The sequence below is a fragment of the Hyalella azteca genome, unplaced genomic scaffold (assembly GCF_000764305.2).
Source record: "Hyalella azteca isolate HAZT.00-mixed unplaced genomic scaffold, Hazt_2.0.2 contig3329, whole genome shotgun sequence".
In the NCBI taxonomy this organism is placed as follows: Eukaryota; Metazoa; Arthropoda; class Malacostraca; order Amphipoda; family Hyalellidae; genus Hyalella; species Hyalella azteca.
Window position 1 is genome coordinate 25,700 of NW_025933581.1, and position 15,373 is coordinate 41,072.

Below are 15,373 nucleotides of genomic sequence, written 5' to 3' on the forward strand. Positions count from 1 at the left end.
TTCCTTGGTGAGTAGGGAAAGGAATAAAGCGAAGACAATTAATAGTTTATTCCGCACATGTGAAGTGTGCTAGCGTTATAAAGGCATTCTAAAGTAGCAATAGACATGTCCCTACATAGATGACTGAATGCAGCATAATACCAGTATAAAAACTTAAGAGGAGATGGGATGAATGACACCCGCGGATAAGTACCAGATAGTATCGCTAATTAATGAAAAAATTGAAATTGTCAATGTTCGTTTCAAAGACATGGTTGCTTATATTCATCATTGCTAATAGTCGACTGGTATACTGTCGAAGAACTGGGTATTGGATTATTCTTCAACGTTCGGTGCGATAGGAAGTATATTAAGTGGGTAATAAACATCAATTGTAAACCCGAATATAGTAGGCATAAATAGTCGAGGTACCACTTGGAAGCACGAGAATAATCGACGCACAAACAGTACTTCAGCGGCTGTTAAATGTGCATAGCGTTGTCAGAGTATATTTAAACAAAGAAAATGATAGTAATACGTCCATCGCGGAAAGATCTTTCCATAAATATTCTTCACAACAAGAGGTTCGTAAACAGAAACGTGGAGAGTATGTTTCATTGGATTTCTGTGTAAAGGCTTGATATAGTGGACTGAAGGTTAATGTTCTGCATAGATGGATTCATTACTGACCATTTTTAATAATTGATCACGCATTTCAAATCTTGAAGTAATCAGCATGTTATTAATTCCTATTCTGCACACACTTGGAATTCAAGACCAATTTCCGACGATATTGAAGGCCGCAGCTCAAGTCGATAACAATTCACGAAATGATTGAAATAATTCTGTAATTCACTAAAATAATTCATGCTTATAATATGCCAGTAATATTGGGTAGCTGCGCCAAGGATTTTCAAATAGTTATTAAACGGTTTGATTTAATATTGATGTGCTTATCTAATGAGGCAACACTGATCGATTTCTCTGGCAACTGAAAAAATATTCACTTACACCAATTACATATACCACGTAGGCAACTTACAGCGATCGTAGATATCTATGACATTGATTTAACGCACTTTCAAAAAAATATATTATTCCAATAACAACGCCAAATTTTATCAATTCTGTCCAGGTAAAAACACACGTTTAATCTCATTGCAGGGTTAGAGTTCAGCACCGTCTTAAGGGCAAGAAAAATATCACTATTATTCTACAGCAAATAATTCCCGTAAGCCAATTTCAGTGGAATTATTTTTTTTTTTAAATACGATCATCGAAATATCCTCGTGACTTAACCAAGTTCCTCGCGTTGCGCATATTCTCCACTTTCTTTTCAAAAATCTCACAGCACAAGCCTGACAGATGTGTCAGTTGTTATGCGGAAAAGACCATAACAACATTACATAATTATTTATGATCCCCGTCAAAGAACCAATTCCCATTAATTGGAGATGTCACCTGCCGTGCTTCACATGAACTACGTATGATTAGCATTCGTTTTAGTGTCGCTCTAACTGAAAAACAGTGAATGAAAGCAGTTCGAACGACAAGGTTACACATCATCTGCCTATGTACAAAAATTACAGAACCTTTCACCAGAAATCCATGAATATAGTCCTAGAATATTTATAAAAATAATTCAGTTAATTAAACTGTTTCAAAGATTCATTCAATCGTAGGCAGAAAACCATATAGGTGCAAATAACACTCAACGAGGTGTACGTTATTGTTCCTAAAATTATTAGTATTAAATTTTAATCAGTACCAGGATGAGATAATATCAGGAAATTGTTTAGATAGAAAACGTTTTATTAGTTAATGAGTAACTAAGCTCGGTTAAAAAATTATACAAAATAATCTAAACTAACTACGCTACAGTAGACGAGCATGGCACTCGTAAATACGAGAGCGGAATTCGTGAATGAAAATGATCACTAGAACTTCTTCACTTCAGCTTGATTTTGGATCACAAATAAAATATCAAGAGTTACAATGCAAATTTTTTGTCGTACGTGCAAGATGTATAGAGAAAATGTTTGAAACTGATCTTTCAGTAGATTGTTCAAAATTTGAGCTAAAAATGATAACGGTAAAAAATGTAGACCCTTTACAAAGAAGAAAATTGATTCGTCCCTGCAATTCATGCAATTTTTTCGTTGGAACTCGATTATAAATGTTGTAGTAAGAGAAAAATGCAACGTCAAGCCATTCGTTTAGGCTAGTGAATAAAAAATTGAACAGTTCAAGATTGATTTTTCATTTCAAAAGGTTAAAAACTGCGCTCACATTCGAAAAGTAGAAAAACATCAAGCTAAATTACCTGTTTTCGGGTATATAAACTCATAAAACGCTGGCAACAAAATTTCAAGCCACTTGCAATTTTTGGAAGTTATTTGCCATCTCCAAAACCTTGCTGCTACGAGATGACCCGCCGCTGCTGCGAGCCTGGAGAAAAACAAATGGTCATATATTACCTATAACAGGTTTTTATTTTTTATAGAGGGTTAATTGTAACTCCTTTAGTACACACGCTAACAGCCAACTAGATTCTCACTACCTTGTTTACTGCATGAATTGTACAGGACCGAGCAATAGACATCGCGACAGTAGGATGTGTGTAAACTTCATTACTTTTGGTCCGGCAATAGAGGACGCACTTTTCTGAGGACGCACTTCGTGTAACGCATTTTCCCAGAATTTCGAATGAAAAGAAAATGCACCGCTGAAAACGTAATAAACTACATACCTCAGATGACTCATCCAGACTCTCGACGGACTTGCTTTGCTTGAGTCGGTCTTCCCTCCTCTGGCGCACGAGTGCTCGCCAGTCGTCTCCCCCCTCGCCGCCCGACGAAGGCAGAGGAGTAGCGAAGGCCGTTGATGTTGTGTCCTGAACCTGCTGCTTTGTGAGAGCGTTCTGTACGATGATGGAAGACAATGCAACGTCTTGCGAGTCTCCCAAGGAAGCATCAGGTGCAGGACTTGAGAAACACCTTTTTGGAGTTGGAGGAGAAGGCAAAGTATATGTGGTTGGAATTTGTTGCCGAGGATGAGGTGTGTATGACGCCCCTATCGAATGACGGTGGTGGCAGTGGGAAGAAGAAGGGCTGTTTGTTACCGACCCCACGGAACTGTGACTTCTCGATGTCGTATGAACAGATGAATGCCTTGGCTTGGGTGAAATGTTAGAGTGGACGGGACCCGAGAATCCAGGCGCAATGTTACGAGCCTCAATTACAGCGGATGACCCAGCAGGCGTTGTTCTGGCAGTAGGAGATGCAATACAAGAGTTCGCTGGCGCGTCATTCAACGCTCCGGCATTCATAAACTTTAACCTCACAGATTTTACCTGTGACAAGTTTGCGTCCTCGATATTTTCACTTGATTTTGCACTGTCGTCATGTGGACGAGGCGGAGTCGTTCCTGTTCCAACTATTTCCACAGGTTTTTCGATCATAAATTTGTTAATTACCTCTGGTGATACAGAGGTGTTTGGTTCAATTTTTTTAGGCTCGCCAACAACAATTGCTTTGGGAGGCCAGGAGACTGGAGTGACAATAGTGCCACTAACGTTTAGGACACCTGAACTTAGTGGACGACTGAGAGGGCGCGTCACTGGTACAGTCACAGGTGACAGCGATGCACTAGTCGGATCAACAGTACCTCCCAATGCCTTTCCTACAATGATGCTCGTGAAGGACGACGAACTACTTCCTGTGCCAAGTTCTCTATTTGCAGACATGGGCCTGATGCTTATTTTACCACTTGAACTCAATGCGGTGGGAGAAACTCTAGAAGTTGAATCTCTGGAGAGAGCTGATAAATCGGTCTTTGGTAATCGGGAGTTGTCAGAGGAATGGATTCTCGGTTCAGTCTTTGGTTTCATTTGTTCAGATTTCTCAGAGTAAGTCTTGGCTGTCATGGGAACAGTTTTGGCGGTATGAGAGCTAATAATGCTGCTGTCGAGGGAAGATGGTTCGGACGCACTGCTGAACATATCGGATGCTCCTGTCAGAGATTCAGTCACAGTTGGCGATGCAAGAGGACTTGTACTTCTTGCAGAAGGACCAGGCGGCTTAAAAGATAGAGCTGGACTGCCTACGCCGAGTTTATTCCCGGTAGAATTCGACATCAATGGAGTTTGAGGTGGTGTGGGCGTAGAATATAAAGGATTTATTTTAGTGATACCCGACATTTGTGTGGATAGAGATGCAACGAGATCACTTGAATCGTCTTCTTGAGAGGCCTCATCGTCCTGTAGTGTAGAATCGAAAGTTTCCCTCACCTTGAACGACCGACGAGCAAACACTTTATACAGTTCAGGTTCCTCCTCCTTTTTAGGCAGCACACAGGGGTCTATAACCAACGACTTCTCCCGCCGAAGTGGGCGCAACATCACAGCATCATCGGATGATTCTCCAACAGCAGTTACAGGAGGAGTGTTTTCTTTATTATCTCTACTGTGTGGATGTTTCGGAGTGCATAAAGATGGATTCTGTTGCGATGTAGAAATTTCACACTGAACTTCTGGGAGTTCCGTTGGATCATCGAGTGACTGTTTCGTCCTTCCAATTTTTGTTTCATCAGTTGGTGCACCCGACACCGTATTCTCCGATGAGTAAAGGATTCGCTGAGATTTGTTCTCAACTCTGTTAAGCTGAATTCGCATAAATTCTGGAACAGATGGAGGCTCCGTATCTTGGCTCGAGGTGCGACTTAGGCTGGTCTCTCTCTTATCGAATCTCGGTCGATTGATGAAGATCTTACTTTCAGGCTGTTCAAGTTCATCAGCGCTGGATGAGCGACGGTTGAGAATGCCCACCGGTCCACCGGTGTCTGCATATCTCAAGGATAAAGAGCGAGCAACACTTGTAGGTCCAGGCACGCTGATATTTTTGATGTCTTCTGGTTGATCAGATAAAGTTATCTCGGTTACTGAAGTTCCAGCCGTTATCTGACGCTTCATAAATGCACTCTCAGGTTGTGAATTTGACACACGATAATGTTCATACGTTTCTAAGTCAGATTTTTGAATGATGATGTGTGAACTAACATGATCGCTGCTGGACGTTTTTCTTATATTCTCTTCTTCCTTGGGGATGAGAGTGATACTGGAATCCAAGGAGTGAGGACCTCCTAAGTTATCTCCTGTGCAGGATTCAGCGAATGTGTTGAAGTGAGTCTGCTGAGTACAGAAATACGAAGGAGATTCGTTCGTTTCTTCGGACTCAACTCGGCTTTGTCGGTACTGTGACAAAGGTCTGATGTATACTCCTGGAATTTCAGTGGTTGTCAGACTATCTGTAGATGAAAGGGCAGAACTTTGTGCAGGACTCAGGACAACTTTGCTGACGCTTCGTTTTCTGTGTTCTCTGTTAACCAGAGAAGAAACGCTCGGACTGGCAATCTGAACAGATGATTGATTAGTTGCAAAGTTTTCGTCCAAGTTGTCATAGGAAGCAGAGAGTCGAGTCGTTTCGTATTCAACCGACGAGTCTCGTCCGAACCATGATCTGCGGGATGAATCTCGTTTTACGATATTCACGGGATTTCCGATTTCGCGGAAACTTTTTGCTTTTTTAACGTTAGCTTCACTTCTCCCGGGCGACCGACGCTCTACGTAACTGGCAATAGGAACAGTGATGGGAGGCTTCTGAGAGACGCTAAATGAGGACTCGTGCTTATGGCCCTCGAGGCGGCCCTCTACACTGCAAGATCTCGAGTCGAATTCTGCTCCATCTTCCAGCCGTGGGGTTTCCATCTTTTTGCTTTGAGTTGAATTTGTTTTGGCTTTGAGATGAATTTGTTGTTGATTAGACTCCATCTGTGGCTTCGACTCGGGATAACTCTGAAGTGCAATCTCTTGTCCAAGGTCTATTTCAGTTAGCTCTTGCTTGTCAAAGTTAAGCGGTTTGTTTCGCGAATTCGATCGATTGACAACTGGTAGTTTTGAAGATTCAGATGTTTTTTCGCCAGAGGATCTGAGTTTTACTTCTCGGCGCAATGGACTCGGGCTATCCGCACGACTGACGTCTGCTATTTCGCCAGAGTTGCGCGAACGACGGCGTCCGGACCTTACGGAGCCAAAGAGTCGATCAATAAGAGTTTCTTCTCGCTTATCCGCATCATTGTGGTCTGCGTCGCTTCCGGTCTGATCTGTTGATCGGAGAGACAATCATTATTTTTGCTACTACCTCTAATAAAGTAATAAATATTCAAAAACCAAGGAGTGAGCAAACGTGTGAAGCAAACTTCAGAAGTTAGCTTCACTATAATAAAAACACAACATCGAAGGGGAAAATTCCCTTTGTCTTGAATTGAGAGACTTTACCCAGTCTATGGTGAATTGAGAGACTGCACCATAGACTGGGTAAAGTTAGATAGTATTGATTAGATAGTGGCATTTGTCGATTTCTGATCTTCAAATTTAAAAAATAGAAGCGTAGGTAATTCTATTAAAAATCATAGGCAACATAATCGAAAATAACATGAACATCGTAACCACGAACCCAGGTGAGCAGGAGACCCGACGAGCTCGGCAGGTCGCTGACCATATGAACTAATTTGCGGGGCACTATCATTAGATCCTCTATATTCCTGCACGATGCTATGCTCCTGCAGATGGCGAGGTTCCTGTACTGACATCTGCATGAGCACGTGATGAGGGTCAGGGTGATAGTTCAGAGGATCAAACCCGCTCTTGTTCGAGATTTTGTGCGAGAAAAGAGCATCTGTGGTGTGATGGTGACTGCTCAGCTGTTGTTTCACCGTGTCTCGCTTCTCACCCTGTATCACCGAGTCTCGTTTTTCACTCTGTATTACAGAGTCTGGCTTTTCACTCTGTAGACCAGGCAGCATCGGGTGGCTGCTGAAGTCAGCAGCTGCTTGCATAGACCCGGACTCGCTCCTGCTGCGGTTTCTGGCCAACGCTTCGTCGTCGTCAGTCAATGTGAGCGCTAGACGCTCGTTTGCGCGCGCGCTGCTCAACTCTTCGTTGACCTCCAGGGTGGGAGGAAGCAGAACCGAACAAGTCCCCTGTAAGAATACAAATGATTCTAGTAGTGAATTGAGTAAATGAATATCAGGAGAATAAAATTACTAAAGATAATGAAATAAATAGGTGCACGATATTTCAATAGAGATAATGAAATAAATGGGTGCACGATATTTCAATAGAGATAATGAAATAAATGGGTGCACGATATTTCAATAGAGATAATGAAATAAATGGGTGCACGATATTTCAATAGAGATAATGAAATAAATGGGTGCACGATATTTCAATAGAGATAATGAAATGGGTGCACGATATTTCAATAGAGATAATGAAATAAATGGGTGCACGATATTTCAATAGAGATAATGAAATAAATGGGTGCACGATATTTCAATAACTGAATAACAAGTCGGTGACAGGAGCGTGTACCTGCAGGGGACGACGAGGGCGACTAAGGGCGTGCGTCCGGCGAGGGCGAACGGCAATCTTGTGGCGCGCTGCCGTGTGGCTGAGGCCGGGAGCCTCCCCCGCCACGGGTTCGTGATCTGCAACAAAACGAGATCTCAGGGCTACAGAAACGTTCAAATCATTATGCTCAAGAAGCGGCATAGAAATTTAGCGGCGCATCACATAACCTCAGGTTGAAATCAGATGTCATGTCAAAATACGCTTCTTTGAATTTAAACATTAGGTTAGTTGTTTCGAAATTACTACACGACATGTCACGTCTAGATCAAACGGCACTTGATGTTAATTCAAATTTAGACATAATGTCACGAGGAATCATGAGTATACTTATAGGAGCCGCTATGAGTGTCGTCGACCATAGGTACGTATCTCGGTGAGAAATAGTCGACAAAACGGAGACTATTTGTCATGTTAGAGTTTTACTTCACAAAAAAATTATTAGGTTTAAACTCTTTGTTACGTTTGAATGATACGAAAATCACGACCTGCTCCTGTTGCCTAATGCTATTGGTAATTTGGAAAATGATAGAAAACGGGCGTATGTCCACTAGTTCATTAGGGCCCCAAAGCACTGCAGTGAGACCTCTACAAAGTATAATTATATAAATTAATTTGACCGTATCAGCGGACCCCGTCGTTTCTTTACAATGAAGATACCGATGCATAACATCAAATTAATCGAGTTATAATGGATCCTTCCTCCATAAATCGTTGCTTAAAGCAGCATTGGTTTAATACGATGGCGATGAGGTGTGATCGCTGGCGTGAATACCGCCTTAATCCACTAATTTTAATAAAGGTGATAACAGTCGTAGAGGAGAACAATACCGTTGTCAGTGTTGAGCTTAGACAATTTGGAATGTGGAAAGTTGAGAAAGAATACTAATAAGTTTAGATATGTTAATATTACAGCACATGACCAAAAATAACAAGAATAAATAAATATATATGTAACTAAAAATACAATAACATAAATGTATTCGATCATTTCATTGCCAATTAAAATATGGAAGTGGAAGCCATGCACTCACCCACAACTTGCATGAAGCGGCCATCGCCGAGTGAGTGTTTCGACGAATTCAGAGAAGCCGCCGAATCCTAAAAATAGAAGAATACGAATAAATATAATTTGAAACCGGCAAAAGCACACAGCTGTCAGGCATTTAATTCTTGCTTCATAAATGAAGCGGACGTCAACATCATCGAGATGGGTAGCGAGTTGAAAATACAGGCTGAAAATAAGTAAATTAGTAACCTTATTACAATTTTCTACAAAATTTTCAAATCAAAGTTCACTCAGCGGCAGCGTTAACCATAACCAGCTAAAATAATAATGAGACCATATTTAATTATAATCCTAGAAAGGAGAAATTAAACGATCATGTCACGCGTCTCGCACAAGAATAACACGCTGAATGCAGCGACAGAAAAGCCAGTTCACCTGTCACGTCAGCGCGCTTAGCATAATAGCGCTTAGACTTGCGTCAAGATACATATGTACTGTTATCATCCACGTGACGTACGTGCGAGGACAGCTTTGTATTAATTACGACCGACAACTTACTTCAACCGATATTCCTTGCAGCAGAACATATGTATTATGTATTCAGTTCATTAGGACCTCGTGTAAGGCACGAAGAAAAAATATGATCTATCAACCATACACAAAGCACATCAAAACAAATGTCATTTGTTACCTTATGAAGCTTGAAATACGAGCACCAATCACTACCTAATTGTTGCTAGGTGTCAAAATTTAAAAACGTTCCCATAAAATATTTGACCAAACTTTAGCTGAAGCAGCGATAGTTCTGGCCCTTTCATTTGTTTCCTTTTTTGACGAATTACCATTAGGTTATTTTTGTTGAAGGGGTCCACATCCTATTTAGTTATTAAAAGTATGATTTATTTATTGATTGATAGTAAGTCAGACGAGTAAAGCGGGTTAACAAGCCATACATCGGTATTACAAGCTTATGTCGATGACGGTTAATAATTGGCTCGATACATGAGCTGCGAAGTGCAGGCTGATTTTCAGGGGAGAGGGAAAGCCCTGGTAAATATCACCAATTTCAAGCGCAGGAGAAATTGAACACGCATCGCGTTTCGTCCACTACATTCACGTAGAGGAAAGCGGGAAGCGCTGAAGAGTAACGCAACAGCGTCACAAACAACGCTCACGCAAGCGACGTACTGAGTTAGCCAAACATTTGTGCGACTCGCACATATTCCAAGCTCAATAAAGTTCCAAGTGTCTTCCCAAAATGTACTCAAAGACAATTCCCTTCTTTAGAGCGGCAATTGCGTCAAAATTGCAAGATATTTACAACACTAGAGAGGCAATGAAGATCAGTTGAGAACATTGAAATCTCTTTAACTCTTCCAAATTACGAGGAAATATTACGATACTTAGCGGGCTCGGGGATGCAACATCAGCAGGGATCGTTCGAGCACACCAGTGAGCTGGCTGACGACGAGTGTGGAATTAGAGGGCGTGACACGCGCTCTTTCCAGACCACAAAGCATGAACACAATCGAACTCGCTATCGAGAGCTCTCGGCACATGTACTGGCGTGTGACAGATCTCGTGTGAATGTTAGGGAGCCACTCCAGATATAAACAAATGCTCTAAGTTTCAACTATTTAGGGATAAATGAATGGTATGGTATACAAAGATCTTTAGAAGTTAGTAAATTATTTTAGCTCTCTACTTATAATTGGTCTTCTTGACTGTTTTTGCACCTGTCAAAAAAAAAAACAGACTGGTACACGAGCATCAAGAGAAGGTACACAAAACGAGCATCAAGACGATTCGTCGCAAATAATCCGCATCATCATTAATAATATTACCTTTATGATTACCACATTCAATTGCAATTATTAAATTTGATCAAATATGCAAAGCATACTGGTCGGTTTAATAATACGACAAGTCTTTATTTTTCAACAGCTTAACAACAGCTATACAACAAAAATCGATATAAAACAAGCTTAGCTCGGTGATAGCTTTAGATAATAGTCATAATAGTGAAGCAATCTAATACAATGGATGGCGAGTTACAATGGGCATTTTCGACACAAGGAGAGATCTTGCTCCATACACTGCTTTTCCCAACTGCTGCAGCTATTGCTTCGTCTTTTGATTCATCGCGAGTTTCACACTGGAAACGGCACTGAATAGAGCGACGCGGATCGAGTTTTTATTCGTTTAGACGGTAATGACGAGAGCAATGGCATGCAAAGCTAATTAGCGTGAAGATAGAACATAGAGTTACGGCAGATTTCACCTCAATGATGAGACAATTCAACTGTACATTTATCGCCCAAACTGTTACTGCCGAAGTGTATTTAAATCATGCATCAGCCGTGAAGAGATGATCGTATGAGAAGCGAAAGGACCACTCGTTGAACACATGTCGCCTTGCGGGCTTTTACAGCCACTTTTTCGCCAGTGTCGATTTTTACAGCGAATAAGAAATACGAGTAAGAACAATAAAATATTCCACCATTTGGTGAAAAGTTTCTACACGTGTTCGCTCGATGCCATATGCTGAGGCTGAGGTGATGTGGCGCAACATATGCAATTTTCCGAGATTCTGAAAGTATGGCATAAAAGCCGCGGACATACAAAAAAAGGATTTGAAGAAGATTTAATAAATTCAGTCGATGCTGAAACTCTCTTACTAGATTTTAAGCAAGTTCTTCGGTGTTCTTTGCGAGATAGCAGAGGATCGGAGTGCCGCTATCGTACACCGAGGGATATGGACAACATTATACGTACTCGGTACACGCAAGGCTCGCATCACTCACATTCCATCATTCATCTGAGGTTGATTCATGTTCTTCAGTTGAATAAATGTTAATAGAACTTTGTCACGTTTAATCAACCTTAATTAAACGCTGTTTAACGTATGTGATGATCAAAAAAGAAGGAAAAAAACGTGGAGAAATCCACGCTGAGTTGATTTTTATGATTGAGTTTATCGGTGGCCCAGTGGTTACAGTTCTGAGTACCATGATTGGCGCAGAGGCACGGGTTCGATCCCGGCTCTGTGCGCCAGTTTCTGGTCAGAATCGGCAAGCAGGCCGGGCGGTTAAGCACAGCAGAATTGTAGCAGTGAGTTGCGAGTTCGAGACCGCAAAATGCTGTGAATGTTCTGCGATGTTAAGAATCGGCGACAGGCTTACGGCCTAATAAACGCTGAAACCGCTATTATATTATTATATAAAATGAGGCCTAAGATGATGGACGATTAAGTCACATAAAAATACGGACTTGGCTTGTGGATGTCACATATCGTAGTGCCTTGTAAGTTGTAACTTAATCAAATAAGTGACATGTCTCGCACCCGTCGAAATGCCAACATTGCATGAATCTATTGAAGAGGGCATTATTTATATTTTTAAAATTGCAACATTTCCTTATCGTTTCACTTACCTTCCGTCCAGAGTGCGCAAGAGTGGCAGTCGAATAATTTTCACCTGGACGACTAACGTTTAGAGACGAAGCAAAAGATCGACTCCTCTTGACGGGATCGCCATCATCAATATTGGCTTTACTTTTTCCGAAAATCCAAATTCCTTGAGCGTGTCGATTAGTATTTTCGTCGCCATCAGAAACGTAATGATCAGAAACGTAACGATCGTCACAAACACTGATGACACTCATACGGCTGGACGCTAAACAATCTTCAGTGAGTGAAGGCTTGGGAGCTTGGCGTTTTGGTGTCCCTTTGAAGGGCCGAGCAGGGGGCGGAATGGGGGGTTTGTTATGCTTCGGTCCCCCATGGCCAGCCTTAACGCGTCCGTTAGCGATTCGTTGTGGGATCACGTATGGCAGGTGATGAGCTGCCACCTCAACGGAACGACCTTCATTCCGTTCACCACGAATAACTAAACGGAAAAGTTCGGTCAACATTTCGACTCGAATGAACACTCCGTGAAACTCTCAATCCTGTGTTCAAGGATTTCATCTCTAGCTCGGTGCTATCGTCATTGTGATTATCCAGTGCAGGATAGTTCGGTGCTCAGAAGTTTCGTAGCTGCGTAAAAGACGTGGATTTTCAATAAGCACGGCGCCCTTTTAGAAATTAGTTCTTTTACTCTTCACTATAATTGTCACTTCCATGTCTGAAATTGAAAAAAGCCATAGATCTAGTCCAAAAGATCAATATGGGAAAAAAGAGAAAACATAAACAAGCGATAATAATACCCCAAAAAATTGAATACAATTTCTTCCCAGTTAAGTATAAATAAATGAACTTTAAATACCCTTGAAAATTTGAACTCATTAATAAAAAAATCATGTTCATCGCGGCAGGAATATGACAAGAGCTTGCACACAACACTCAAACACAGCGATTAACGCATCTAAAGCTCTAAGAGAAACTGCGCCCCTAAAGAAAATATGCAACTTTCAAGTAACAAGGGTTCGTTACAGTGAAAGTGTATCGTTAGCTAACGTAACGCTAAAGCTTCGCATTGATGGCAAACGTAACGAAGTCATTCGTAACGCAAACCAAGTCCTCCGATGTGCTCGGCAATCGCGGCATGTATAGTCGTTCGCGATTCACTAGTAGAGGAAATCGTCAAACGAAGTTCGACTCTTACGCGAATTGTTGCCAAAATTTCTTCGTTTCAATGACGAACCTTCATGGTTGCGTAACCTGTATGTATCAACTTTCAGTTATAAATGGAATATAGCTGCCATGATATAATTGACGCCGAGATTACGACATAACCTCGCTGTGCAGGAAATCAGGCTCAGTTTTACGCTTCGGAGAAGTAATTGAAAGATGACTGCGTCATCTGCGCTGTTCTCTCACTGGCTGGTTCGAATTACCAGCTATATATCATTACTTTATTTGCTGATCACAAAACTAACGTGTTCAAAAATTTTGGTAGGCGTATAGGTAGCCATCGGATGTCAACTTTCAGCTAAAACACCTAGAATAATTAGTAATAGGTGATCAAAGTCAAAAGTCAAATACACAGAGAAAATTAAAACAGATGGTCGTTAATGTAATGTAGGAACGGTATTTCCGATTTTTAAAACAAAACTTCCTTCTTATCATCGGTGTGAATGGAAAAGTATTCGAATTCACTTAGCACCAAGCAGGTACTTAGAAAAATTACGTGAATCTCAACTATGATCTTAAACATGCCATCATTAATTAATAATAAAAGCATCATATATTGTGAACGAATTAAAATACTATATGTAATACTGACGAATGAGCTTAAGCGACACAGTATATGGCATGGCTTCAAATATCACATCATCATCAGCGACAGAAACATAGGCCAAAACTTTCATTTAATAAATGGAAGCGAGCACACCGTCGCATTGTTGCAGTACTCCATCAAATTGCTTACTTCCGCCAAGCCATACGAATTACGAACACACGTACGTGTTTGACGCTCATCCCAACACACTTACAGACAAATTATATGGAACAACCTACGATGACAAAGGAAATATGCTTCGATGCACTTTAAATCCGTACTTTGCCAGGAAAAAATATGAATTTAATCCATTCAAAGGCGGCAATAATTTCAAAATGAATACATAATTCGAAGCTTGAATGTACTCAGACAGGTGACAATAAAATGGTATCAAGTTATTTTGAAAGTTTTCAGCTTGTGCGCTGCAGCACTGGTCTACCAAACAAGATGACGCTGCAGCGCTGTCATCATGTTTTTCAAGTAAAATAACGTAAAGGAAACACGACTGAAACATAAGCGAAACGACGGTCGCCTAACGCATGCAAAGCGCTTGACCTTGTGAAAAAATTCAACGGTTATCACAAACGTAAACAAGAATGATTCCGAGGATCAAGTAAACAAGGTTAAAGCAAGCAAAACATGCTTATAGTTCATGGTGAAATACAGATTCAATCGAATAATCGAGTGCAATAAGCAGCGCAGGTCATGATGTGGAGAGAAATCATAACCCCTCGCAGAAAAGGTGTTCGTTGTAAAGGCGAGGAGGGGGCAACCTCCACCCAAGGTATTATCGTTTCTTCAGGCGAGGCAAACGGCAAAACCAGAGTGACGCAACTCCGTCGAACAGGGAGAGTTCTACGCGATGATTATGTGACGTTAAGGCATCGGTATATGTTCTTCAGTTTATTCCATGCTTTTGCTTGAAGACTGTAATTTATATAAAGAGTGACACATAGAAAGTATGAATTAGAATTTCTCCTGCTTTAAATCTTATGAAATAGAATACTTTAAGCTTTGCATAAAGACTGTGTAATTCATATCAGCAGTAACACGTAGAAAGTGTGAAAATTATTTTTCTCACGGCTTGAAAGTGGGACCGAAATGACAATGAAAACAATGCGATAGTTTGCATTTTCGAAAACACATACAATGTTTTGGGGCAAAAAAATAGTAAATTGGGTTTCTCACGAACTTTGGAATCGCAAATCGAAATAAAAGCATTATCATGTCTAATAAATTTAATTTTTGAGCAAAATTATAATAAACTGGCGTGACACTTTTCGTTATTAAGTGAGAGAGCTTGGTTGCGATTGAGAGAATCAACACAAATTTCAGTGGACAGTTCAATTCATCTTTCCATCAGAGCAATCATCTGTGAAGTAGCGTGAACATCGCTCTGACGTGTAAGGTCACGCAGGTAGAGTGAGTTCGTTCACGCGACACGAGCGTCGCGACCCTGCCTGGTGCACGAGTCCACGAGGTCAGGTCGCGAGGTCGTGTTCAGTGGCGCTGCCGACACCAACGTAACAATATTACTTAGTCGGATAATGCAATTTCTTATTTCCATACTATTCCAATAAATTTAACACGGATTCAATAACTCTGAAGCTCATTTCTAACCGGTAAAATATTGACTAACAGTGTTGGCTGATCGTCTATCTGAAAATTGCCATGAATAGAAATTTACAGTGAAAAATAGCA

At 41.0% G+C, this 15,373-nt stretch overlaps 1 protein-coding gene across 4 annotated transcripts in view; it reads right to left on the reverse strand.

Moving 5' to 3' along the window:
- Positions 1-33: 33 nt before the first annotated feature.
- LOC108664411 overlaps positions 34-15,373 on the reverse strand; it is a 56,008-nt gene continuing 40,668 nt past the window's right edge. For 3 of the 4 annotated variants that reach the window (XM_047879553.1, XM_018150987.2, XM_047879555.1), the window contains 5 exons: positions 8,479-8,545; positions 7,409-7,524; positions 6,492-7,017; positions 2,729-6,138; positions 34-2,427 (listed from right to left, as the gene is read on the reverse strand). In XM_047879553.1, the coding sequence (XP_047735509.1) occupies positions 2,347-2,427; positions 2,729-6,138; positions 6,492-7,017; positions 7,409-7,524; positions 8,479-8,545 (4,200 nt within the window). In that variant the 3' untranslated portion in view covers positions 34-2,346. Of the gene's footprint in view, positions 2,428-2,728; positions 6,139-6,491; positions 7,018-7,408; positions 7,525-8,478; positions 8,546-11,885; positions 12,620-15,373 lie in introns of those variants that run through there. The other variant, XM_047879554.1, reaches the window with a different exon arrangement.